The sequence below is a fragment of the Zootoca vivipara genome, chromosome Z1 (assembly GCF_965207765.1).
Source record: "Zootoca vivipara chromosome Z1, rZooViv2.hap1.1, whole genome shotgun sequence".
Taxonomy (NCBI): Eukaryota; Metazoa; Chordata; class Lepidosauria; order Squamata; family Lacertidae; genus Zootoca; species Zootoca vivipara.
This window is the reverse complement of record NC_142583.1, coordinates 5,179,987-5,205,524: the sequence shown is the minus strand read 5'-3', so window position 1 is coordinate 5,205,524 and position 25,538 is coordinate 5,179,987. Positions and strand designations below refer to the sequence as shown.

At 43.7% G+C, this 25,538-nt stretch overlaps 2 protein-coding genes across 3 annotated transcripts in view; both read right to left on the bottom strand.

Annotated features, from left to right (window-relative positions):
• Positions 1-25,538, bottom strand: part of JAKMIP1 (janus kinase and microtubule interacting protein 1) — an 86,654-nt gene that overhangs the window by 41,354 nt on the left and 19,762 nt on the right. For both annotated transcript variants that reach the window (XM_060279034.2, XM_035113222.3), the window contains exons 4-10: positions 25,344-25,463; positions 22,950-23,096; positions 20,904-21,044; positions 19,657-19,716; positions 6,536-6,664; positions 3,341-3,469; positions 2,134-2,217 (exon numbers count right to left, since the gene is read on the bottom strand). In XM_060279034.2, coding sequence (XP_060135017.2) covers positions 2,134-2,217; positions 3,341-3,469; positions 6,536-6,664; positions 19,657-19,716; positions 20,904-21,044; positions 22,950-23,096; positions 25,344-25,463 — 810 coding nt within the window. The remainder of the gene's footprint in view (positions 1-2,133; positions 2,218-3,340; positions 3,470-6,535; positions 6,665-19,656; positions 19,717-20,903; positions 21,045-22,949; positions 23,097-25,343; positions 25,464-25,538) is intronic.
• On the bottom strand, positions 6,536-12,546 carry LOC148687268 (uncharacterized). The gene is made up of 2 exons (XM_088660865.1): positions 12,291-12,546; positions 6,536-6,664 (listed from the first exon to the last, which is right to left on the bottom strand). Exons 1-2 carry the CDS (start codon positions 12,394-12,396, stop codon positions 6,633-6,635), a joined length of 138 nt encoding a protein of 45 aa, XP_088516991.1. The 5' UTR covers positions 12,397-12,546; the 3' UTR covers positions 6,536-6,632.

Genomic DNA, 25,538 nt, shown 5'->3' with positions numbered 1-25,538 from the left:
ACAGAATGATTTGATTCCAATGGAAATGTGTAGCAGCAAACTGAATGCTGGTTCAGTCACTTCTCCCCATGTTTCAGGGGAGACACTCCCTCTTTATTTTTAAAAGTGGAGCTTGTGTACATTTGTGGTTTTTTTTATCCTTCTCTGTTACCTTATCGACAAATTAAAATGATTTTTTTAAAAAAGCTGTGCTGTTTTGGGAATTGTGGAGAGGTGCTTCTCAGCAGTGGCTGAAAATGTGCTGAAAATGTGAAGAATGTGTAATGCATGTTCGCACTCAATAAAGTGTTTGAAAATAAACTTGTATTTAGATGCATTTTACTTTAATTACATCAGTATTTTCAAAAAAACAATACATGTGCTTAGGGGGTAAGGGTTTCTTTAACTAATCTAGTGGAAGAGACACGAGTGCTAAAATCCACGGGTTAGGGGGCACAAATTACTTGCCTTGCCCCGGGTGCTGACAACCCACACTACACCACTGCTTCTCAGTGACATTAGAGACACCCACCAACTGAGTTATACACAGCTGACCCCTGGCGTAAATTAGCAAAACTGGGTCCCACCCTTCCCACCCACCACCCTGACCACAGCCCTGGAGAGACAAGGTACATTTGGACTGAATACCTTGAGGGTGCTTGCAAGGAAGCTCCTCCACTCAAAAACATTAAATTGGCCCTCATGGAAAGGCAGCCATTTTTTATATGTTAACGGTTTAATTTTTTTTTAAAAAAAATTATATGGCATGTACCATTTGACCGCAAACATGGCATCCCTGTGCTTATAAAAGTAAGAAGAGCAAGGAATCTGAACCAAAACGATCTTCGTTTCTGTTAGGAAAATGCAAGTTTGAGTCTTGCCTCCTCAAATGCAGCAGAGCTGAGCCAGGATCAGTAAGACTGCTTTGAGCCTGACTCCGTCTCTTCTAACCCGTGTTCCACTGCTATAGCAGTAGGAGGACTCGTTCTGAATGTCAGCAGAAGAATGTAAGCCACCAAAATGTGTGGCAGGCGCAGAGCAGTGCCCAAGGCCTCTCTAGGAACACTGCCCTTCCCCAATAGCCAGGGCACTTGACCCCCCACTTCTCATTACTTTTCAGGGATAGAAGGCAGCGGAGAAGCCCTAATCCAAGCCAGGAAAGATGCTGGACTAGAGAGGACCCCGGTGTTGCCATGCATGCATGATTGCAGGCTATACTCTGGGTACTTCGGCATCAAAAATAATCACCTTTCCATGACAGCAAACCAACCTTGAAGTGCTGTACATCTACAGTAGTACCTAAAACCTCCTTAGGCTCACTGGCCTTCCCAACACGGGTCTGACCCACATGGCCCCCCTGTCTCTAGGAAAGGGTGCAACGTGAGGGGGTATGGGAGGGGTGCTGAACACTAGTAGGCCTTTGTGGGTCCACAAACTCCCAAATGGGGCTGAATAAAATGGACCCCACAAATCAAGTGTGCAGACTTCGTAAAATTACGGATTTCCCCCATCACTAAATAAAAACTGTGCATGCTACATTCTGAGGTTCCTTGTGCAAAATTAAGAGCTACAGTTTTTACTTGAGTTATAGAAAAACTAACTTCCTAAGGAATCTTCTATATCTGTGATCTGTTGTTACTAAGAAATTTTGAATTGTCTTAAGCTTGTATGTCATAACCTTTCTATATGATACAGAATCTTCCTGTGTTCTTTGATAAAGGAATATGCGGTTTGCAAACATGGGGTCATTTGCCTGATCACAAAACAGACAACACAAAACAAACACAAATGTTTTGAGCACGTGCCTAAACTATTACATCCTGGAGATGGAAAATACAGAGCTGACATCATCAGTCGAAGTCCTCTTCTGTAAGGATCTTGGTCGGAATCTTCAAGATGCTATTTGACTGTATTAGGAAGGATATCAACCTTAATGTGTTTTTATTATTCCACTACTTTTAAGGCCTCCTCTCCAGTACATATATTTCCATTCAATACAATTGTTTCCCCATTTGGTCTACTTTTCCAGGGATAGAATAGCAGCTATTGTACATCAAACACAGAAATGTACCAGGAAGCAATGAAGATGATAAGAGCAGCACTGCATGCAGAAGAGAGAATGAACTGACGGAAAGTATGAAGAGAGTCTTTTACCTGTCCTCTCTCAACCAGAGCTTTCTCCAAGTCTTCAATTTTCGCTTGGCACCTGAGAAGATCAGCTTGTAGTTGTTCACGTGTCTAAATAGAGAGTTTGAAGAATACTTAACTGATATCATGGTAACAGCTGGGATATAGGAGGTTCTACTATATTCTGCCTTTTTGCACAATTAATCATTGCAAAACTCAGCATTTCCAGTTGGATTTATGTAGCAAAATCAGTAACCGTTTTGAAAGCAGTAGTGGGGGGCCAACTACGTTGACGCTCTGTAAATACTATGTTGGGTTTGGCAGTAAGTTAGTGAGGGTGTTTTAGATGAGATTCCTGCATTGCAGGGGGTTGGACTAGATGACCCTTGGGGTCCCTTCCAACTCTACAATTCTATGATGGAAAAAGAATTATGGGGAATAAAATGTGTCCTGTCTGATTTAAAGGGAATGTCCATAAACTGTGTTATCAAGCTGACAAGACACTCTGTCTTAAAACATGCTTCAAAGTAAAATGGGAAAGGGTTCAAATTACCAAGGAATAGTGTTGCTGCCCGAATCAGATTAACCTGATTTCTGGTGCTGGGCTTTGTGTTCCACCTAGGAGGAACACAGCATTGCAGCACCAGGACTCACTGGAACATTTCTAAGCTCCATTAGGTCAAGAGGTGCATCACCTTAAAAAAATGATTCTTATTATTATTAGATGATAGTATAAAGCAATTTTAGGAACATTTTGCCTTAAATTGAAAACAAACAAACCAACAAACAAAAATAAATTATTTATACCCCACCCATTTGGTTGGGTATCCCCAGCCACTCTGGGCGGCTTCCATCAGAATATTAAAAACAGAATAAAACTTCAAACATTAAAAACCTCAGTGACTTTTCAGATCCACTGCACAGCTTGAAATTGGCAATTCCAGAATGTAACAAGTTTGAGATCCAGTCTGCAATTTTATTGGGTCCAACTCTGAAGCCAGGATCCACACAAAAAAAAATGTTCCCAAAGCAAATGAAAATGCTCAAAGGTAAAACTTTAAAATAAAGTAAAGAGTGCTTTTTTAAAAAAAATCAGGCAGCATGCATTCAGACAGAGCAAAGGAGTTAAACAGGCAAAGACCGGGCATTTCAAAACTGAATATATGTCAAATTAACTGAAAGAATCTGTATTATTTTGTTTTTATTTTTTGCAAAGCCACATTAAAAAAATTACCCTTGCTTCTCTTTCTGCATCCTGGGTTCCCCCAACCTGTTCCTGGAGCAATGCATATGCTCTTTGCAAAGCTTGATATTCTCTGGTTAGCTGACAGAACCGCAAATCAGCTTCTTCTTTAGGGGTGCTCTTTAAAGAAATGTAAAAAAAAAGATTACCGTCATCATTTTAAAAGAGAAAGAACTCTGTAAATAAACAAATTATGGTAAGACATGCCATTCTAGCTAAGTCTTTTTACACTTCCTTGTCATGTCCTGAAATCGCAAACGTCGAGATATTTTTGGTGATGACTGAAACACAAACTTAGCTATAGTTTCAACACATTAAATATTTTAAAGGGTAAAACATAATGGAGAAGTCCCAGCCTTTTTAGAAATCTGATTTATAAAGGGGTCAAGGCCTTGCTGTGAACATGAAAATGTTTATGTGTTTGTTAGATTTATATCCCACTCTTCCTAAAATGATAGTGTATCTGGCCCTCCCCTTTATCCTAAAGGGGTAGAATTGGCTGGAAAAGGGTGATGGCCAGTGAGTTTCATGGCTGGGTGGGGACTGGAACATGGTCTCCCCAATCCAACTTTGACACCAGCCATCACCACCACCACCTCTCTCCTACACTTGTGCTTCCAATCTCCTTCATTATTACATTGGTATTAGCCATCTTTATTTCCTATAATAGGGATGCAGGTGGCACTGTGGTCTAAACCACAGAGCCTAAGGCTTGCCGATCAGAAGGTTGGCGGTTTGAATCCTCGCGACGGGGTGAGCTCCTGTTGCTTGGTCCCTGCTCCTGCCCACCTAGCAGTTCGAAAGCACCTCAAAGTGCAAGTAAATAAATAGGTACCGCTCCAGTGGGAAGGTAAACGGCATTTCCGTGCGCTGCTCTGGTTTGCCAGAGGCGGCTTTGTCATGCTGGCCACATGACCTGGAAGCTGTACGCCAGCTCCCTCGGCCTATAGAGCGAGATGAGCGCTGCAACCCCAGAGTCGGTCACGACTGGACCTAATGGTCAGGGCTTTTACCTTTTTTAAAACCTTTATTCCCTATAATGTGTCCTCCCTGTCTCTTCTTCTAACGTAATGATTCTTAACGATAATGTAAATGGAAAGAATGCCCACACTCTCACCAACAGTTGCATTGATAAAAGCTGTGGCACAGGTTATAAGAGGGACCAGAGCTTACTGTGGTAAAGCCCATGCCTCCCAAGTATCCACACACCATCCAATAACAAAATATTAAAATATAACATACCGGTAAATACAACAGAGGAAAACCAGCAGCAGAATAAAGCCAGAGTTAAAACCAGCAATGGAAAACTACAGCAAACACAAGAGATTTAATTTATTTTTAATCTCCTGTTGGAAGCCGCCCAGAGTGGCTGGGGAGACCCAGCCAGATGGGCAGGGTATAAAGAATAAATTATCATCACCATCATCTTAATAGCACTAGAAAAAAAATGGGGGGGGGATCCACTGGATGCAGAAAAGAACAAAATATAGGTGCCGGGGAGCTTCACTGCTGAAAAGGCAGCCAAACCTCATTTGTTGGGGCAACTGGAAAAGTGCCTCAGTGTATATTGGAAGAGCCAATCCTTCAAGTAACCTGGGCTTGTGCTGTTTAGGGCCTGAAGCAAGCATGGGTTGCAACTATCGTCCCTGACCATTGACCATGCTGGCTACAGCTTAGTTGAATAGTACTCAGATAGCAGTTCCCCATCCCTGCTTTAAAGATGAATACCAGCTCTTTAAATTGGATCCTGAAATTGACTGGAACAGATGGCGCCCTAGTACACACCAACTAACGTTTCCAGACCATTTTCAAAGGCAGCCCCGCAAGCAACAGTAATCCAAATAAGAGGCTACCAGAACAAAGCTATCCCAGTCCAGATAAGGCAACAGCTGGTATATCAGGCACAGAGGATAAAAGTGCTCGGAGCCTCTGGCCTAGTGACAAGTGCTGGCTCCAAGAGCATCCATAAAACATGGGGAAACCATTTAGGGCAGGGGGGGAATCACCCCCTGAAGCATATTTGGAACTGGCCATCAGCCTCTCTTTCTCAGCCGTCTCAGCCTTTTATCCCCTCCATTCTGGCTGCAGAGAGGGACTGATTGCTGTGTTCCTTCTCCAGCAACTTGCTGTGCTTCCCATGAAGACTTTCCTATGGACTCAGTTTATATCCCATACGAAATGTACCACCGTCAAGTACAGTGGTACCTTGACATCCAAACGATTCGACTTCCGAAGGTTTCGACTACCGAAGTCAACAACCCTGGAAGTCTTTTCGCCGCGCATGCGTTCTGCGCCTGTGCAAAGTGGCGCACATGATCGGCACATGTGCAGAAGCGCAAAATCGCGCTTCGTGCATGCGCAGAAGCAGTGCTTCGACAACCGAAGACTTCGACTTACGAAGACGGCTGCGGAATGGATCGTCTTCGTAAGTCGAGGTACCACTGTACTATGGCAACACTGGGAACTTGCCCTTGGGACCACGTCCTTCCAATTGCTCTGAGTTTGGGAGAGACATGCATGTGACAGGAAAGAGCCAGCAGTAAACCCCACTGAGAAAGTTAGAGTTCACTCTTTATTAGCAAAACCAGCAACTCATCTCTGGCAGGTCTTGCCCCCATGAGGCAGTTGCTGAGACTGAAGGTCCTCATCTCCCCACAGCTGCCTAGGTCCTCTCCTCTTCAGGGTTTTCCCCAAGCAATCTTGAGATTGCACCCATGTGAAGCTAACTTCTCTGCCCTCTTCATGCCTCTCCTGGTTCCGGGAGACCAGCGGTGAGGGGAGCTTATTGCCGCAGGAGGGAGAGACACTCATGCCTCTTCACCGGCTGGACTCATTTCTGCCTGTTGGCCTCCCTCCTCTCCTGCTTCAGCTTCTGCCTGATTTGGGACTTCTTCTCATAGAATCCCCCCACTCACTGTTATCGCTGCAGCTTCTGACACCTCTTGTCCCACCAGGCTCTAAGCCAGGCATCCCCAAACTTTGGCCCTCCAAATGTTTTGGACTACAATTCCCATCTTCCCCAACCACTGGTCCTGTTAGCTAGGGATCATGGGAGTTGTAGGCCAAAACATCTGGAGGGCCACAGTTTGGGGATGTCTGCTCTGAGCCTTCTCCCCTGCCTCCCACCATTCCTCTGCGTCCAACCAGTCCGTGACAGTATGCTATATCAAAGTCACAGGTGCTTACATCTTCCAAGTCTTCTTCTGGTGTAGCTGGAGTCCTGTCCGTTTTATCTGTATTATAGGAAGTTACCGATGATGTTTCTGAATCCACTGATTCTTCGTCAAATCCAAAAAATGTCTCCACAACATGCCTCTGAAATAAGACCAATGTACTTTGTTATAGACAAGCAGGTTATTCAAAGAGCTGTATCAAATGGCCTTTATTTCTGCCTTTAAAGAAGGTGACAACAGTCAGAGGCCAAAGGTGTCCCACCTGGTCTTCAGAATAGCACCAAAATAACTATCCACAAACTATGCACCTCAGCCACAGTCTCTCAAGCTAAGGCATAGGGCAGGCACCCCCAAACTTCGGCCCTCCAGATGTTTTGGACTACAATTCCCATCATCCCTGACCACTGGTCCTCTTAGCTAGGGATCATGGGAGTTGTAGGCCAAAACATCTGGAGGGCCGCAGTTTGGGGATGCCTGGCATAGGGAAAAATTTTCCATGTCCTCTTCCACAATGTGATCAGCAACAACCCAAACCCAAGACCCACCAGGATGAGAGAATTTGAATTTGAGACATATTGGGCTTTCCCAGCTATGGGGTTCAGCCAGGGCTACGCTGGAGTAAAGGCTTCACGCCAGCTGAGCAACCACCAGCATCCGTCCCCCACCCTAGCTCAGCCTGCAGAACGTGTGCCAGCGTAAGTCCCAATAAAGGGGGTGTTTATTGGCAGAGCCAGAATAGGGAAAAGATAAACTTATACCTATTCCAAGCCCTGCCCATGTGACCTAGAGCCCAAGCCTCAAAACTCAGTCCATGTTTGAACAGAGTTTGGAATAGGGATAACTTGCACCAGCCTAAGATAGGTCGGCTTCCTATAGTTAGGACTACCCTGCTTGTTAACTTATAGACCACTTGCTATATAAAATATATATTGAACTGGTTTACAGCAAGGCAAGGGTGAACAACCTGGCATAACTTCCATGGCTGAGGCTACTGGGAGTTGTAGTCCAAGAATGTCTGACGGGCACAGTATTGGCTACCGCAACATTAAGGAGTCGAAGACTCTAAAACTCTCAATAGATATTATACGCACACACACAAATAATATAACTAGCAACCAAATTAATTAATTAATACTTTGCCTATAAAATACTAAAAATAAAAAGCAGTACAATCCAGCAACCAACAGTTGTGGAATGCCCACACAGAAAAATATGTTGTCAGTAAGCACTTGAAACGCACTACAGGGTCTCCTAGGCTGGATCTAGACACATCTAGACTCAGGAAATCAGCCCTGAGTGCTCACTGGAAGGACAGATCGTGAAGCTGAGGCTCCAATACTTTGGCCACCTCATGAGAAGAGAAGAATCCTTGGAAAAGACCTTGTTGTTGGGAAGGATGGAGGGCACTAGGAGAAGGGGACAGAGGACGAGATGGTTGGACAGTGTTCTTGAAGCTACGAACATGAGTTTGACCAAACTGCGGGAGGCAGTGGAAGACAGGAGTGCCTGGCGTGCTATGGTCCATGGGGTCACGAAGAGTCGGGCACGACTAAACGACTAAACAACAACAAGACACATCTAAAAAGTGTTTCATTTAAAGCGCTGTAAACTTCCTAAAGGCAAATCATGTTGACGAAAGACAGAACTCCACAGCGCCCATCTGGTGTAACAGTGTTATAACGCATATAAAATGGTTTTTCTTTACTAATGTAGCTGAGTCTTTACTAAATTGTAGTCTGCAGGCTGTGACACAGGCAGCAAAGTCTCCTTTGATGTTCTCAGTGAATGCATGGCAATCTACTAGATAACCTGCTCCAAAGTGGTGCAATGCTTTATACGTTAACAAGTCCTTGAATGTGGCTTGACAGCTAATCGGCAGCCAGTGCTGTTCTTTTAGCATTGGTGTAGTATGTGTGCAGTTTGATATCCCAGTGAAGACATTAACAGCCACATTCTGCAGGAGTAGCAGCTTCTGAACCACAAAGAGTGCATTGCAATAACCCAACTGCAACGTTTCCAATACATGGACCACAGTGGCCAAACTACCCTAGTCCAGAAAAAATAGTGCAGGTCATGTACTAACCAAAGCTCTTCATTTATGCCACACAGTTGATAACTAATGTGCACTCAGTTAAAATAAAAATAAATTATGAGTGAGTAGCTGAGAGAAAATGGAAACATTCAGAGGAGAAGGGGTTAAATCAGTGGGCCTGCAGTTCTAATGAAAGGGGTCCTAATTTGAGCTGTGTCCACCTGCCACACACCTGATGCCACTAGGGCAAAACAGCTGCAGCAAAAGAGGAAGCCTTATGATGCACTCCTGTAGATGGAGTCATTGCTGCTAGTTGGCCAGTCTTTGTTATCAAGACCCATAGGAATAGAACATGGCAGTTCTACATACAATAGGCTAATAATTTACATCAGGTCAGGGATGTTGCTGGACTGCAGCTCCCCGTCAGCCCTGACCACTGGCCATGCTAGCTGGGCCTGGTGAAGTCCAGCACCATCTGGGGGCCTCAGGCTCCCAATCCCTGGCTTAAATTCTCAAGATGGTTCCCATCCAGGGACGACCCACCCAGGAGGCAAGGTCACCTCAGGTGGCGGATCTGGCCTACAAGCGCAGCAGCTGCTGCAGCCACCTCTTCTGCACCCACTGCAGAGGAAGAGGCAGCAAGTAGGGAGCTGGTTTGCCTGAAGCAGCAAAAAATACCTGGGCCAGCCCTGCTCCCATGCTATGACAGCAGTTCTTAAGGGTTAGAAAGGAAGCTTCATTCACGGCATGCATCTGTTGTAAACAAAATCTGCCCTGTTAATGGGTTTACCTAGCGAGCCTAGCCATCCATTTGTGATGATAAATACTTAATTCCTGAGTCCAGGTCACGGGCTCCCCCTATTCGTATCTTAAATGTTTCCTTAAGGCAGGATTTGTGAGCAAAGAGACAATGGGGAGGTTTTTTCCCATTCCCTCCTTCGTTGCAGAGAAACATTTGAGATCAATTTGGGAGAGACAAAATGGTTTCAGGACTGTCTTCCCGTACTGTTTCAGACATGTGGTTTATATATTTATCTATGTGTTTGCTTGGTACATTTCCTTTATATCTTAGACCTTATAATTCTCGTAACACATCAGTACATGCACAGATCACCAAAGCACACCTTCAGAGTTCAAGAACAGCATCCAGGGTCCGTGACAAATGAAAGCAGTGAAGATGTCTCAACAAGAAGTCACGCCTCTCCCACCAGCTTTTAAAAGTGAGATGTGGCACACACTCACTTGCAATACTCTGTCCCTACAAAACTAGTGACTGTGGAGGTGCCCACTTCTCTGAGAGACGTGGGTCTGTTCCCAACAGCAGAGACAGCCCTGAGTTCTGCGGCTTCTCCCTGATCAGCCTCCCCTGACGGCTGGTCAACGGCCTCCGCCACTGCTAGGCCATCACTCAGCTTCATGGATGGGGCAGGACAGGAAGTCATCAGGACCGTCTCCAAAGGTAAATAGGGCATGGTGCTTGTCCTCCCTCTAATCCCTGCAATCTGCACCCTCCTCGTCTTCCTCATCTGACAGCAACTGCCGCCCCAGCCCTGAGGCAGTCCGCATTATGAGGCTCATGACGCCACTCTGCCACAATTCCAAGAAATGCAAAAAATAATTATATTTCTTGACCACAATTGCACATCAGCTTGAGCTTTGGTGTTCAAATACCAGGTAGTAAAAATCATCACCTTAAACAGAGTATGTGTTATGCGACCGAAAGAAAGAACAGAACTAGAGCTTTAAAATACTTCTAACAGCCTTGCTGTGTCTTGTTGCACATATTTATAACTCGAAATTAAAACTCTACCTCCTACAAAGAGTTTTTACAATTGTGTCTTGTGTTCTTTGGTTAAACAGCTCTTTAGTGTTGATAGCCCAACAAGAAACAGATAATTATAGGAATTCCCGGGGGGGGGCGTATTAGCCCTTAAATAGCACCATCTCCCATAGGCACCTAATCCCTAATCTAGACTGCAGTCTAGAAATGCCATGAAGTGCTGTTGTGCCTGGAGGACACTATCTGTATGCGTGAATGTGTAAGGCCACTTCAAAAAGTGATTTGGAGGAGGAGATCACGCACACAAGAATAGAAATTGTAAATGGGAGTGTGAAGAGTAAGAGTCAGAAATGTGTCAGAATGAAGGTTTTTTTATATTTACATAATTTATATTTCACACCTTCAACATAACTATATGGGCAGTTAACAAAGTAATTATTTTTATTCATGTGGAAGCAAAGACCTAGCAACGTAGAAAACCGAGGCAGCTGTGCAAAGAAGTGAAGAGGCAGAAGAAAGCACAAAAGGGCTCGAGAGAAGAGGGGTAAGGACCTCCAAGCCCCAAAACACACGCAATGGTCCTCCTCCCTGCATTATTAATCAATGGACCATAACGTTTGAGTGCCAATTAATATGCTTTGTACAGTTTATGAAAAATGCTTGGAAAGCATCACACACAGACTATTTCAGTGTAAGAGAAATGTTTTCATTAAAATGAAAATTAACACACCACCATTATTATGAGGTTAAGTGCACCAAAGGATTTATTCAATTCAAAGTGTTGGTGCTGACCTTTAAAGCCCTAAACGGCCTTGGTCCGGTATACCTGAAGGAGCGTCTCCACCCCCATCGTTCTGCCCGGACACTGAGGTCCAGCGCCGAGGGCCTTCTGGCGGTTCCCACACTGCAGGAAGCGAAGTTACAGAGAACCAGGCAGAGGGCCTTATTGGTAGTGGCACCTGCCCTGTGGAACGCCCTCCCACCAGATGTCAAAGAGAAAAACAACTACCAGACTTTTAGAAGACATCTGAAGGCAGCCCTGTTTAAGGAAGCTTTTAATGTTTAATAGATTTTATTTTAATATTTTGTTGGAAGCCGCTCAGAGTGGCTGGGGAAACCCAGCCAGTTGGGCGGGGTATAAATAATAAATTATTATTATTATTATTATTATTATTATTATTATTATTATTATTATTATTATTATTATTGCAATGTAATTTACAACACAACTGATCTGTATTCATCAGATAAGCACTCAAATAGGTGGACCAGTAGTGGTAACATTTAACAACTCTTCTTTAATGCATAACGTTTTAAAACTACAGTAAAAAAATAATGGATGAAAAATAGAGTGAAATGGCATGGTTTACTTCAAAGGCCTTATCATTTATTTAAAGCATTTCTATATCGTTATTTTGTTTTAAAATCTCTTCTGTCAAAATTCATCCACTGTACCCTTTGTGTTTATATTTTCCCTATCCAAAGCAGCAACATAGGTTTTATAAGCATCACCCCAGAGGGTCCACAGTAAATTTATGAGAGCCACCGAAAAGGATTAGAATATGCTATCCATTTCACCACTGGGCGACACCACTTTGATTAAAGCAGAAGAGCTGTTTATGAGCAAATGATGTCTTATTTCTGAAGACAAAGTGCAAAACCCACTGGGATTTTCTTGCACAAGAACTGGTCTGAACAGCATTGAAAACTGAATGATTAGCTGTTTATTCTGTGAACTGCCCTGAAATCTTATGAAGAGCAATATATTAAATAAATAAGTAAGTAAGTAACAGGAGCTAAACTGTGTAAAAAAAACACCCTTTTCTCTTCTTTTAACTTCAGTAACTTCATATACTTCACTTTACATTTTTTACGTCATTAACGAAGTAACAGGGTAGAAACTCAAGCTAAATTCAGCATCGCAAGAATATGAACAAATAGCTCAGAGTTTCTTACCTTCATGCTTGTAAGTCATTTCTTGACAGCCAGAAAAATATAGGCATACCAGAGCACAGAGACAGATGAAAAAAGAAAAATACAAGACGAGAAAGATGTATTCCATCTTAATGATGCAGACACCGGGCACTTTGTTTATAAAAAGTAGAGCATCGTAATTAAGTTTGCAGAGCAGCAAATAGTCCCACGAGCGGTCTAAATTCTGCACACTGTAGTGCCATTACTCCACCGTAAAGTCAGACATGTTGGACAGGTTTTCTATGCATTTCACTCACCAAAGTTCCTAAGATTTAAATATCCATGGCTACCCAGTACACAAAGAGCTCCACCCTCTGTGCTGCTCCTGGAGACCCAAGTCAGCTGCCAGCAGCCTGCAGCCTGCTCCTTTCAAACTTCCCATGGCAATTAAGAGAGTGCCCAGTGAAAGCAAGCATAGCAACTGTTACCTGGTACTCTTACACGTAAGCAAGGGAATGATTAGAAGGAACACTTGGGGGAAGTCACTTTGTAATACTGGAATTCGTGATCTTATGCAAACATGTTGCTTGGTTTTCAGAAAAAAAGCTGATTTTAGTAAGTTCAGAGAAAGGCTAGGTTCATTAGGATGCCGGCGAACAGATTGAGGTTGAATCCTGACAAGAACAAGACAGAAGTACTGTTTTTGGGGGGCAGGGGGCGGACGGGTGTGGGGGACTCCCTAGTCCTGAATGGGGTAACTGCACCCTTGAAGGACCAGGTGCGCAGCCTGGGAGTCATTTGGACTCACAGCTGTCCATGGAGGTGCAGGTCAACTCTGTGTCCAGGGCAGCTGTCTACCAGCTCCATCTGGTACGCAGGCTGAGACCCTACCTGCCCGTGGACAGTCTTGCCAGAGTGGTGCATGCTCTGGTTAGCTCCCGCTTAGACTACTGCACTGCACTCTACGTGGGGCTACCTTTGAAGGTGACCCGGAAAATACAGTGGTACCTCTGGTTAAGAACTTAATTTGTTCCGGAGGTCCATTCTTAACCTGAAACTGTTCTTAACCTGAGACACCACATTAGCTAATGGGGCATCCTGCTGCTGCCGTGCCGCCAGAGCACGATTTCTGTTCTCATCTGAAGCAAAGTTCTTAACCTGAGGTACTATTTCTGGGTTAGCGGACTCTGTAACCTGAAGCGTTTGTAACCTGAGGTACCACTGTACAAACTAATTCAGAATGCAGCAGCTAGACAGGTGACTGGGAGCAGTTGCCAAGACTACATAACACTGGTCTTGAAAGACCTACGTACATTGGCTCCCAGTACAATTCAAAGTGTTGGTGCTGACCTTTAAAGCCCTAAACGTCTTCGCCCCAGAATACCTGAAGGAGCATCTCCACCCCCATTGTTCAGCCCAGACACTGAGGTCCAGCTCTGAGGGCCTTCTGGTGGTTCCCTCAGTGTGAGAAGCAAAGTTACAGGGAACCAGGCAGAGGGCCTTCTCATCAGATGTCAAAGAAGGTAACAACTATCCGACTTTTAGAAGACATGTGAAGGCAGCCCTGTTTAGGGAAGCTTTTAATATCTGACAAATTATTGTATTTTAATGTTTTGTTTCAAGCTGCCCAGACTGGCTGGGGAAACCCAGCCAGATGGGCGGGGTATAAATAAATTATGATGATTATTAATTATTATTATTAATTATTATTAAGGGGGCCACGATGAATGGGAGTTTCTGGAGAATATCTTACTCAAGGCATAATCGGGGACAGGCAAACCAGTATATAAGAAAAATAGGAAACATAAAAAAGGCCAATGTGGTTGCATTAAAAGTTTAGTGGGGAGATGAATAGAAAAGGAAGGGAGCATGCCTAAAAGGTGAAAGTCACCAACTATAAATACAGACAAATAGCCCACACCTGTAGAGATGGTATCAGGTAAGCTAAAGATCAAAGGCTGGAGAGGGATGCTAAGGGGGGGGGTTGTTATTGTTGTTCATGTATACTCAAAACAAGAGAAAGGGGAAGTGCTAGTATTATTGCTCCCATTGTGAAATGTTAAGGGCCAACTAGTCATAAAATAAGCCGTAGCAGGATTTTTAAGGATTTGTGAAATATAAGACATACCCCGAAAATAAGATATACCTCCGCGCCATGCGGAGCGAGACCGCCGAGCGCCCCAGGCAGCCAGCGGGACCCAGCACACTGGTCGCAGCAGGAGGAGGCGGCCTGCAGGGTTGGCGCCCAGCAGCGCCGCGCCGGATCGAAGAGGCGGCCAGCAGCGCCGCACGGAGCGCCGGATTGAGGAGGCGCCTGCCGGGTCGGTGCCGATCAGCACCGCACGGAGTGGCGGATCGAGGAGCCGGTCTGCAGAGTCGGCGCCCAGCAGCACCACGCTGGATTGAGGAGGTGGTGCTTCCTTGATCCGGTGCTCCGCGCGGCGCCGATCCGGCGGCCTGTCGGGTTGGCACCCAGCAGCGCCATGCAGAGCACCGGATCGAGGAAGTGGCCTGCAGGGTTGGCACCCAGCAGTGCCACATGGAGCACCACCTCCTCAATCCAGTGCTAGGCGCTGACTCTGCAGACTGGCTCCTCGATCCGGCACTCTGCGTGCCCCTGACCCGGCAGGCCACTTCCTTGATCCGGTGCGGTGCTGCTGAGCACTGACCCAGCAGGCCGCCTCCGGGACCCAGCAGCAGCAACGCAGCAGGAGGAGGCTTGCTGCGCGCCCCAAGCCCTGAGCCAGTGGAACCCAGCAGCAGCAACGCTGCTTTATTACGTAATAAAAAAGTAAGACACCCCCCAAAAATAAGCCATAGGCTTATTTTCTTGAGTAAAATAAATATAAGATGGTGTCTTAAAATATGGGAAACATGGTATTAGATGCCAGAACTGCTCAACTCCATTTTTTGCTTTTCTATTCTCCCAGAGGGAGAATAGAATGTAGCACGAATGTAGAAGCAGCCAGGAGGGTGGGGGTGGGCAGCCACAATGCTTGTTTCTCAGCTGGTGTGACACCTCCTCTTACCTGGAGGGGGAGGAGAGAGGTAGCGGGAAGGTTAGTGCAGTGAGTCTGCACTGGTGGAACCAATCTCATGCACCCACAACCCCTCCAACCTTCCCAGTAAGCAGCTGTGACGCACCGACTGGGAAGGCTGTTTTTCAGCTCCACCCACATCTGTAGGATGTGTTAGTACCGCAGTTCCAGATTTGACGAGGAGAAAATACCTATTTACCTTAAACAAGTTCAAGTCCTCGGGGTCAGATCAATTCTAGGGTACCGAAGGGGCTTGTTCTCAGAATTGCTGTCTATTATCATGAAGAATTACAGTGGTACCTTGGTTGCCAAATTTAATCAGCCCCCCCAAAATACTGCTTAACAGGGCACAGCACCTTGCCATCTAATATCTTGTTTCTCACTCTGGTAGCCCCCAAAGTCCCCAATTGAGCAATCTGTTCAAGCACTTGGCATGTCCATTTTGACTGCTGAAGTAAATACGAAGGTAGAGCAAATACAGAATATTCTAAAGTTGGTGGGGAAATGCTTTATTGAAGGTACCTAGTAACACTGGTTGCAGCCTTAATGTTTATTTCCCTGCCCATCTTCCTTCATGGTTCCACAGGGAAGCACATGGCTAGGCATGCATGCAAATAAAGAGCTTTACTGCCAGATTCACAGACATCCAAATCCCTCCTCACTCCCTCACTCTCTTCATAGGATGTCTGATGAGGCCAGCTTTCTCTAACCATGGTCACAAGCTTTGGGATTCCCTATCTCCTTAGCTGCCATGACAGAGCTCCTCCTACTGGCTGAGATGTAGATTGAGTTTATTAATGTTTGGGTCATAGACCATCACATATTACTGGCTGTGGAAGTGTCTGCCCCCCCCCCATTGACTACTTTCCCCACTTGATCAGCCACCTTCCTTGTCAAGTGGGGGACAAGCGGGTGCCACAGGGTTCCATCCTGGGCCCATTGTTGTTCAATGTTTTTATAAACGACTTGGACAAAGGAATTGAGGGGGTGCTTGTCAAGGAACCAGGCAGAGGGCCTTCTCGGTAGTGGTGCTCGCCCTGTGGAATGCCCTCCCATCAGATGTCAAATAAACAACTATCTGACTTTTAGAAGATATCTGAAGGCAGCCTTGTTTAGGGAAGTTTTTAATGTCTGATGTTTTATTGTACTTTCAATATTTTGTTGGAAGCCACGTAGAGTGGCTGGGAAAAACCCCCATCTGGCTGAGGTATAAATTTATTATTATTATTATTATTATTATTATTATTATTATTATTATTATTATCAGCAGCAGATGACACCAAACTGGGAGAGCTAGCATATGTCGCAGAAGGCAGAATCGGGATTCAAAATGACCTCAACAGATTGGAGAACTGGGCTCAAACTAACAAAATGGATTTCAATAGGGACAAATGTAAGATTCTACACTTAGTCAGGAAGAACAGTATGCCTAAGATGGGGGACACCTGGCTTACTAGTAGAACATGTGACAAGGACTTCGGGATCTTAGTGGACCACAAGCTTAACATGAGTCAACTGTGTGATACAGCAGCAAAAAAAATCTAAGGCTATCAACAGAAGTACAATATCCAGATCAAGGAAAGCAATAGCACCACTCTTCTCTGCCTCGGTCAGACCACACCTGAAATACTGTGTCCAATTCTGGGCACCACAATTTAAGAAGGATGTTGACAAACTGGAACATTTGCAGAGGAGGGCGACCAAGAGGATCAAGGGTCTGGAAAGCAACCTTTATGAGCAATAGTTGAAAGAGCTGGGGCATGTTTAGCCTGGAAAAGAGGAGACTAGGAGATATGATAGCCATCTTCAAATATCTAAAGGGCTGTCCCATGGAAGATGGAGCAATCTTGTTTTCTCCTGCTCCAGAAGGTAAGATCCGAACCAATGGATTCAAATTACAAGAAAGGAGATTCCAACCAAACATGAGGAAGAACTTTCTGACAGTAATAGCTGTTTGACAGTGAAACAGTCTCTCTCGTGAGGTTGTGTACTCCTTTATTGGAGGTTTTTAAGCAGAGGTTGGATGGCCATCTGTCATGGATGCTTAGTTGAGATTCCTGCATTGCAGGGGGTTGGACAAGATGGCTCTTGAGGTTCATTTAAACTCTAGAATTCAATGATTCTTTAGAAACCAAGAAGAGTTTGGATTTGATATCCCGCTTTATCACTACCCGAAGGAGTCTCAAAGTGGCTAACATTCTCCTTTCCCTTCCTCCCCCACAACAAACACTCTGTGAGGTGAGTGGGGCTGAGAGACTTCAAAGAAGTGTGACTAGCCCAAGGTCACCCAGCAGTTGCATGTGGAGGAGCGGAGACGCGAACCCGGTTCACCAGATCAAGAGTCTACCTCTCTTAACCACTACACCACACCAAGGGTTCTCCTCCTACCACGGGGGTCAGAGGCAAAAGCGGACAGAGCAATGTTCTTTACTTTCGTACAGTAAACTAGTTTCTACACCAGGAATGGGGAATCTCAGGGATAGGGGCCAAATATGGCCCTCTAGGCCTCCCTAGCTGGTCCATGGGACTCTCCAGCCACCCTTCCCCTCTTTCCCCAGGCCTTGCCCCTTGCCAGCTTCACGCCCTCCGTGCGTATTTGGAGTGTGTCCCAGAACTCAGATAATGGCTTTTGCTTGCCTGGATAGAGATTAGAGAAGGGCTTGTGAGTGTGTGTACAAACTAGCTTATGGTATGAAGTTTGCATCCACTGCTCAGTAGCCTTTTGCCCTCCCCGCTACTGGCATGTCGTCCCCAGGGTTGCCATACGTCCAGATTTCCCTGGGCATGCCTGAGATTCCAAAGGCAAAATCACCATCCGGGTGGATTTAAATTTTGAAAAATGTCCAGGGTTTTTTGGGGCGTGTGCTGAGGGAGTGGGTGAACAGTCTGTCTGTCAGTCTGGTGGGTGGGTGGCTGGCTGGCTGGCCAGCTGAGTGGACCCCGCTTATCCCCCACAGTGAGTTTAGAGCCACGTCAGGCCTCCCTCCTCCCCCCCTCAGCGGTCTCTGGGTCCAGGCCTGGCCACAGCCCCCACAGCCCTGCTGCCACTAAGGAACCACACACACAAATGTTAAAATGTGAGGACCTTTGCATGCTGTTTTGCTCCCTCACCCAAAAAGCAAACTAACTTTTCATTAATCCAAACATTTATTTCTCCAAATTGAACGTACTAAATATTCCAGCCAATGGATAATGGATAATGGTTTCACTTGAATAACGTTATTTGCAACCCATGATTCAATCCTGAAAATGTGAAGCCATTACCTCTGCTCATGTGCAGAGTACATCACACACGTGATTAAACCTAATTAGCCTCTTTTGCCTAAGACAGGAAGAGCATCCTCCAGGTCTGGGAAGGATAGTCAAATCCATGTGACATCCATACAGGCTTAGATACAAAGTTTTCCATTTTAGAAAGTCACTGAGAAACAAACTCAACCCCCGCCCCCGCCCCAAAACAGTTGCATTTTACTACATTCAGAACTGGCTGGCCCATGATGCGAGGCAAAGCAGCCACCTCAGAGGGCAGATCCAGGCCCTAGCAGCGTGCCATTTGCCTCCTCCTCCTCCTCCTCCATGCCCTCCCTACCACTGTGGTCCCCACCCACTGTTTCCCCCCCCCACCTGCTCCTCTCCAGCCTCCTTTCCTCTTTTTCCTGGGCCACCTCCAGATGGCAGGAGGGGGGTCTGGAAGGGAGGGGCCAGAGAAATATCCTGGCCTGACCCTGCTCACATTCAGTGCTGTAGAATTACGTTTTCGTTTCAAACAATACCTATTATTTATAAGATTTCATTAAGACTTTTCATAATACATTACAATAAAAAACAAACTAATCTAAAAGAAAAAGGGAAAAGAAACAAACAAAGAATATACAATTGTATATGTGCTGTCACCTGTTTCCTTTTTTTTACTATTTAATTATGTATTGATTGATTACAAGACTTTCTAGAGTTTTATCTGTACTATACCCTGCTTTAGGATTGTTTAATACTGAAAGCGGGTAATAAATTTTAATAACTAAACTGTTTCAGAAGAAGCCCCATTGAGTTATTTGGGACCTACTTCCAGATAAGTGTGCACATGTTTGCAAACTTAGCTGTGCAAAACAGAACAATAAGGAAAAGTGCCACCGTCAGGCCTTCAGCAGTACTTTCCAGGTTACACTGCAGTTAAATATTTGACATCTCCATATACAGTATTAAAGTATCAAGAAGCAGATGTGAAAAAAACCAGCATTTTGTAGTTATTTAAATTAATTATTAATAATGATGGCAATTGTTGTTTTTCTTATTTTATTGCCATAATTTTAAAATAGAAAAGAAGTTTGGAAAAACCATTATCCATTAGTCTCAATAAAAATGTCACTCACCTTTGTGGGTTTCAAATTTTGCGTCTTCTGTTTCCTGGAGCGTAACCATCGATCCCGCTCCTAGAGCAAAGAATGTCTTTTAAATAATTTATTTAGTATATATTCAAAATACATAACAGATAATCATGGGTGTGGGTGGAAACATGCTCCACAGCAAAGCTAAAGATCCCTTTCCATTTCTTTTGAAATACACACTTTTAAAACTAGTTGCCACAAAGGAAAATCTGGGGGAAACACAGCAAATTGACAATGTACACAGTTGACAAACCATGAGAAATGGAAAGAGATTTTGGATCATTTCACTTATCCACTCCTCCTTTTATGAGATAGATTAATGAGTTATGAGAAACAGAAATGAAAACATGGAAAAGGAGATGGGTTTAAAACTGGACAAATAGATTATTTCCTTCTAATTCAGGAGTGGGGAACCTTTTCTGGTCTGATTCTTATTGCTCCACCCTTGGCAGGCCAATGTTAACAGCTGGGCAGGGCCACTCACCTGTTAATCAGGTGAAGCTTCCCTTTGAAGCCCTGATTATTGGGACTTCAAAGTGAAGCACATAAATTTCAAACAGCCCTTTGTAAACATCCACATGCAGGAATACAAATTCCCTTTCCCCCCAAAAATAAGACATACAGTACCCATAAAATAAGCCATAGCAAGATTTCTAAGCATATGCGCAATATAAATGATACCCCGAAAATAAGACATAGTGATAGGCGCAGTTCTGGAGGGCGCCAAGGAAGAGGCGAGGCTGGACGCATAATAAAAATAAGACATCCCCTGAAAATAAGCCATAGTGTGTCTTCTTGAGGAAAAATAAATATAAGACAGTGTTTTATTTTCCGGAAAACTCGGTTAATATTGGGGATACTATATCCCCACTTCACTTTTTGGCTTGTTAATATAACTTTTTCTATTATTTGTGATCTTTGCCCCCAAACACATAGCCTTCTGTTATACTTTGCCAAGAATATAATGCTCTGAAAGCAGCAAACATGACTGTCTGTTGTCACAAGGTTACTCCCCTCACTGTCTCCTGCTCCTCCTCCATGGTTGATGTGACAAGGAAGAGCATGAACTTGGGTAGGGGAGGCCTAGCTCTTTAGTATTTAGCAATGGCAGGCTGTTCCAAAATACAATGCATGCTATATTTGGATCAAGTGACCATGTGCCTTTACAAATGTCTCTCCAAGGGAATAAGAAACGAATGCCAAAGCAGAGATTAATAATAACTGCATATTACCATTGTCAGATCATCAATAAGATGCCGCTGTTCTATAATTTGCAATTTAAGAAATTCAACTTCTGGTTCTTCATGTGTGCTACTGAGGTCATTCAATGAAGTGTGCCTCCTTATTGTTGGCTGAGCAGATAGCTTCTCCCTCTATAAAAAAAAAAGTAATTTCATTAACACAACCAAATCTTACACCCTCTTTGGTTCCAGCCAAAACAATACTAGTACAAAAAGATGGCTGGTAAACATCCTTGCCCTTTTCCAATCATGAATTTAAACATTATCATGCAAAGAGAAAACACATCTGAGAAAAAGTCAGCAGTGAGACTGAATGACTGTAATCCTTAACAATCCTTACTAATGCTACCATAATAACCAGTGCTACTATCCCTTTCACATGACAGAAGTGTGAGTCTTGGGTGAAAGTGACCACATCAACTTGGGATTCAAGATACTGGGAAACAGTAAAGTTGAACGTGGTCAGGTGTGCACCCTAGACTTAGGGAAATCTGATTTCAGCAAGCTTAAATACTGGGTGGGACCTCATTTTTTGTGGCGAGGGGGTGGTGTCGCCTGCTTTGTCTTTGTTTTATTTGTTTGAGGAGGTTAGGGTGATTTGTCATTTGGGGGAGGGGTCCTAAGCATCACCAGTTTTCCTTTTGTGAAATAGGTATTTTGAAGTGCCCATTAAAGTTTCTTAGATTTCCAAATGTGCCTCTAGGCCCAAAAGGATTCTGGAGCCTGAATGCAGAGCCCCAAGAAGCCTCTCAGCACTAGGGCAATGGGGTTCCTGGCTCAAACTCTAGAGATGCAGGGGTCTTATCTGTAAGTCCCGTGGGGCCTGTCCCCATCTTTGCTGGCCTATTTCCATCTGGGCTGAGAGAGGGGAGGCCAAGACCATTTCCAGCTATGAAAGCTGCTGCAGGAGGCACCAGAGACCATCTTGACCACAAGTCTGCACAGGATGTTTAGGGACTACTGTGTGGGCCCAGATTTAATTTTAGTGGTGCATTACTTTTGCTGTTTTCGTTATTATGCTTTTGTGTTTTGTCATGAGATCTTATCATGAATTATAAGGGATTTTTCAATTTTACTGATCATTTCTTAATGAGATGCTTTCATTAACAGATTTAAATTCTGCTGTATTTTGTAACTAGTGAATGATGTGAGCCCCCATAGACAGCATACAAATAAATGGTGAGGAAAAGGGTGACTGTACCCTGAGTTGGGTAACATCCTGTGGGCTGGGGTTGAGCTGGTGCCTTTCCTCTTGAAGCCCACAGCATGGTAAGCAGCTGAACACAGCAGCCGACCACTTGACCAGTTAAAAAAGGTCAGTCCAGAATGTGTTACATTGTGACTCTGCAGGCCATATGTTAAAGTACTACATATTGGGCTACACAATGGGTAATGACTCATTTTTTATATAATTTTAAATAAACCTTTATTTCGTATTTTATAGTTACAAAACAAGATCATAAAACATGGATCATAAATCATAAATTATATATCAAAGTTACAAAACAAAATCGTAGAACACAAATAAGTAAAATAGAAGAAAGATAGAAGAGGGGGGGGGAAGCAAAAAAAAAGAGAGAGAGAATATAGCATATAGTAATGACTCATTTTGTTAAGTTATCCTTCTTGGATTTGCAGGTGCTCCCAAAGAAAGATAAAGAACAACTGTAATTTCTGTTTTTGAGCTACCCAACACTTTTAGAATATACTTTTTGCTGGTCTATGACCGTAATAAAGATATTATTATTATTAGAATATACCTTAAAAATAGGAATTATGTCAATGTGCCAATCAAGCAGGTGGAATCAAAATCTGCAGTAGGACTTTCTACCAGTAAAACTGTACTAGATAGAGTGAAAACTACTTTATGGAAAAGATTTCAGAGAAAATGAGATAAAAAAATTTATTAAATAAATACCGGTAAGTAATATTACTGGCTATAAAAGCAAAAAGGGAGCAGAGCACTTTCTGGTCATCCTTCTTACAACTGGCAAACGAAACGTCAGAATCTGTGACCTGAAGATGACGACTGCTTACCATTTCGACATTTTCCCTGGAAAGATGCTTAAGTTTTTCTTCCATTCTTTGTATACTCTGCAGCAAGCTCTCATTCTTTTTGTTCAGCCTTCTGTTTTTTTCTACAAGTGGCTTCACCTGCACTTCCGTCTCCCGAGACCGTTTCAGCTGCAAAAAAGTTGTACTTTTTTGTTTTTGTTTTTAAAGCACATCTGTTCTGCACAGGGGTGCAATTGGGTAGCAAATGGGCATCTTTGTCAACAGAGGCCCAGGTGTCCTCTATGGCTAGGAAGGCCTTTTTCCAGCCTCATCTGGTTTGACAGCTAGTGCCATTCCTGGACAAGGATAGCCTTGTCACTGTTGTCCATGCTTTGGGCTGGATAGAAATGTGCTCTTATGTGGGGCTGCCTTGGGGTCTGGTTTGGAAGCTCCAGCTGGTGTAGAATGTGCTCACGTTAGAGTTTAAAGCCCTAAACAACTCAGGTCCCAAATATCTCAAAGACTGCCTGCTTCCCTATGGATCCTCTCAGGTGCCAAGATCTGCAGAGGTGGCCCTCCTGGTAGTTCCTCCATCTTCGGACACTCAGCGGGTGGCAGTCTCAGAGAGGACATTCAAAGCTGTGGAGCTCCCACCCCACAGAGATGCTCTTGGCACTGTCATTATACAGCTTCCGGCAAACGCCAAAGATGCACTTCTTTGCCCTGCCCTGACACTTGATGTGTCTATTTTTAGGACCCAACTTAGTTCTGTAATTGTAAGTTGTTTGTTTTTAATATTGTGTTGTAATGTTGTAACCCAGCCTGGGACCTTAACAACAACATCTTCCTCCCTTACTCTAAACAAAAAAGTCCCAAATGTGGCCTTTCTTCATAAGGGAGTTGCTCTGACCCCTTAATCATTTTGGCTGCCTTTTTCTGAACCTTCTCAAGCTCTATCATGTCTTTCTTGAGGTGAGGCAACCAGAGCTGGACACTGTATTCCAAGTGGGCTCTTGCCATATAATGGCATTCTGACATTGGTAGCTCTCCGAGTTCTTTAAGAACTGGTTCCTGCATAGCAGGAGGTTGGATTAGATAACTCTCGGGGATCCTTTCCAACTCTACAATTCCAGGATTCTATGATTCTGAGGCAGATGCCATTTAGGCCTGGTGGTTTGCCCATTTTGTGTCTTGTCACCACTTTTACATCAGCCCCTCATACTCCCTTTCTGAGGCAGATAGCTCAGGCACAGGGATCTGCCTTCCACCTCCCACAGTGAAGACAAATGCAAACTCCCTCGTCATCCAAAGGTCCAACCACTTCCCCAGCTTATCTCCTGCTTCTAATGTATTTAAATAAGTTTTGTTGTTCCTCTATTTATTTATTTTTTGTAATACGCTCATTAAATTATCTTTCTCTTTTTTTCATCCCTTATCATCTGCTAGAATTTATTGTACCAAAGTCCCTGCTCTTTTTGCTCTCCTCATTTGGACAAGACTTCCCTTTTCTGAAAGAAGCCTCCTTGCCTCTAACAGCTTCCTTGCCTTTGCTCATTCCCCATGCAGGCCTTGGAAGTATCTTTCCTGTTCTGTGGTATGTTCTCTAGTTGAGCTTCTGATATTCTATAATTGTGAACAACCGTTAAACATTTTGGAGAGATGTGTCCCCTTTCTACTTGCTTTTTACCCATTCCCTCATTCGGGGAACTTTTTCATTTTTGTTAAAGTCAAATGTGACCTTGGCAACTGTCCACTTACATTTTTTATTTTTATTTATTTATTGAATTTATTAGTTGCTTAATCTTGGTCAGGGGAACCCAAAGCAACTTACAACTGACTAAAACAGACAAAAACAATAACACAACCCTCCCCACACAGATACATTAAAAGCATCCTGCCCAGTTCTAAAAGGCCACAGATTGTTTAATCACCCAAAGGCCTAGTTATAGAGAGACATTTTCACCTAAAGATACATAATGAAGTTGTGAGAAACTGATATTTTAGTGTGGCGGCATCTACACTTTGGAACCCCCTGCCTATTGACAGTTAGCTACATTCATTGTCCTGTACTCTTTTCTGCACCTGCTTAAAACATTTTTTTATAGACAAACCTATCCAGACACACAGATGTTGATGATGCATTTTAATTTTAATAATGTTAAATGTTTTACCATATTTTTCCATGTATAACACGCCACCTATATTTTGGGTCTCACAATTAAGAAAATGCACTATGCACTATCCGTGTATAAGACGACCCTTTATTTTAAACTTCAAAAATTTAGGAAAAAATATAATCTTATACACGGAAAAATACGGTAAGTTGTTTTTAAATGTTTTATTGATAACTTTAATATTTCTTGTAAACCCCTTGGAGGTTTTACTATAACCAAGCAGCATATAAATTTTGTTAAATAAAATATCAAAATTACTTACTAGTTCATTCCTTTCATCTGCTAAAAGTGTATTTCTATCTTCCAGCTTCCGAATTACAGCACTGAGTTCTGCTATTTTTAGCTGAAATCTCCGCACGTCTCGTTCCTCCATATGTTGCTCCTTGAAAATAAAAAGCTACATTACAGCACAAAACTGGGCATAACTTCATTTTACAGAAAAGTGAAAAAGCATGTG

Coding starts and splice junctions, on each gene's coding strand:
- LOC148687268 (XM_088660865.1), bottom strand. CDS start 12,396: ATGGAATACATCTTTCTCGTCTTGTATTTTTCTTTTTTCATCTGTCTC. Junction 6,665..12,290: donor AATGACTTACAAGCATGAAG/GTAAGAAACTCT, acceptor GTCTTATTTCAG/AGGCATGTTGTGGAGACATT.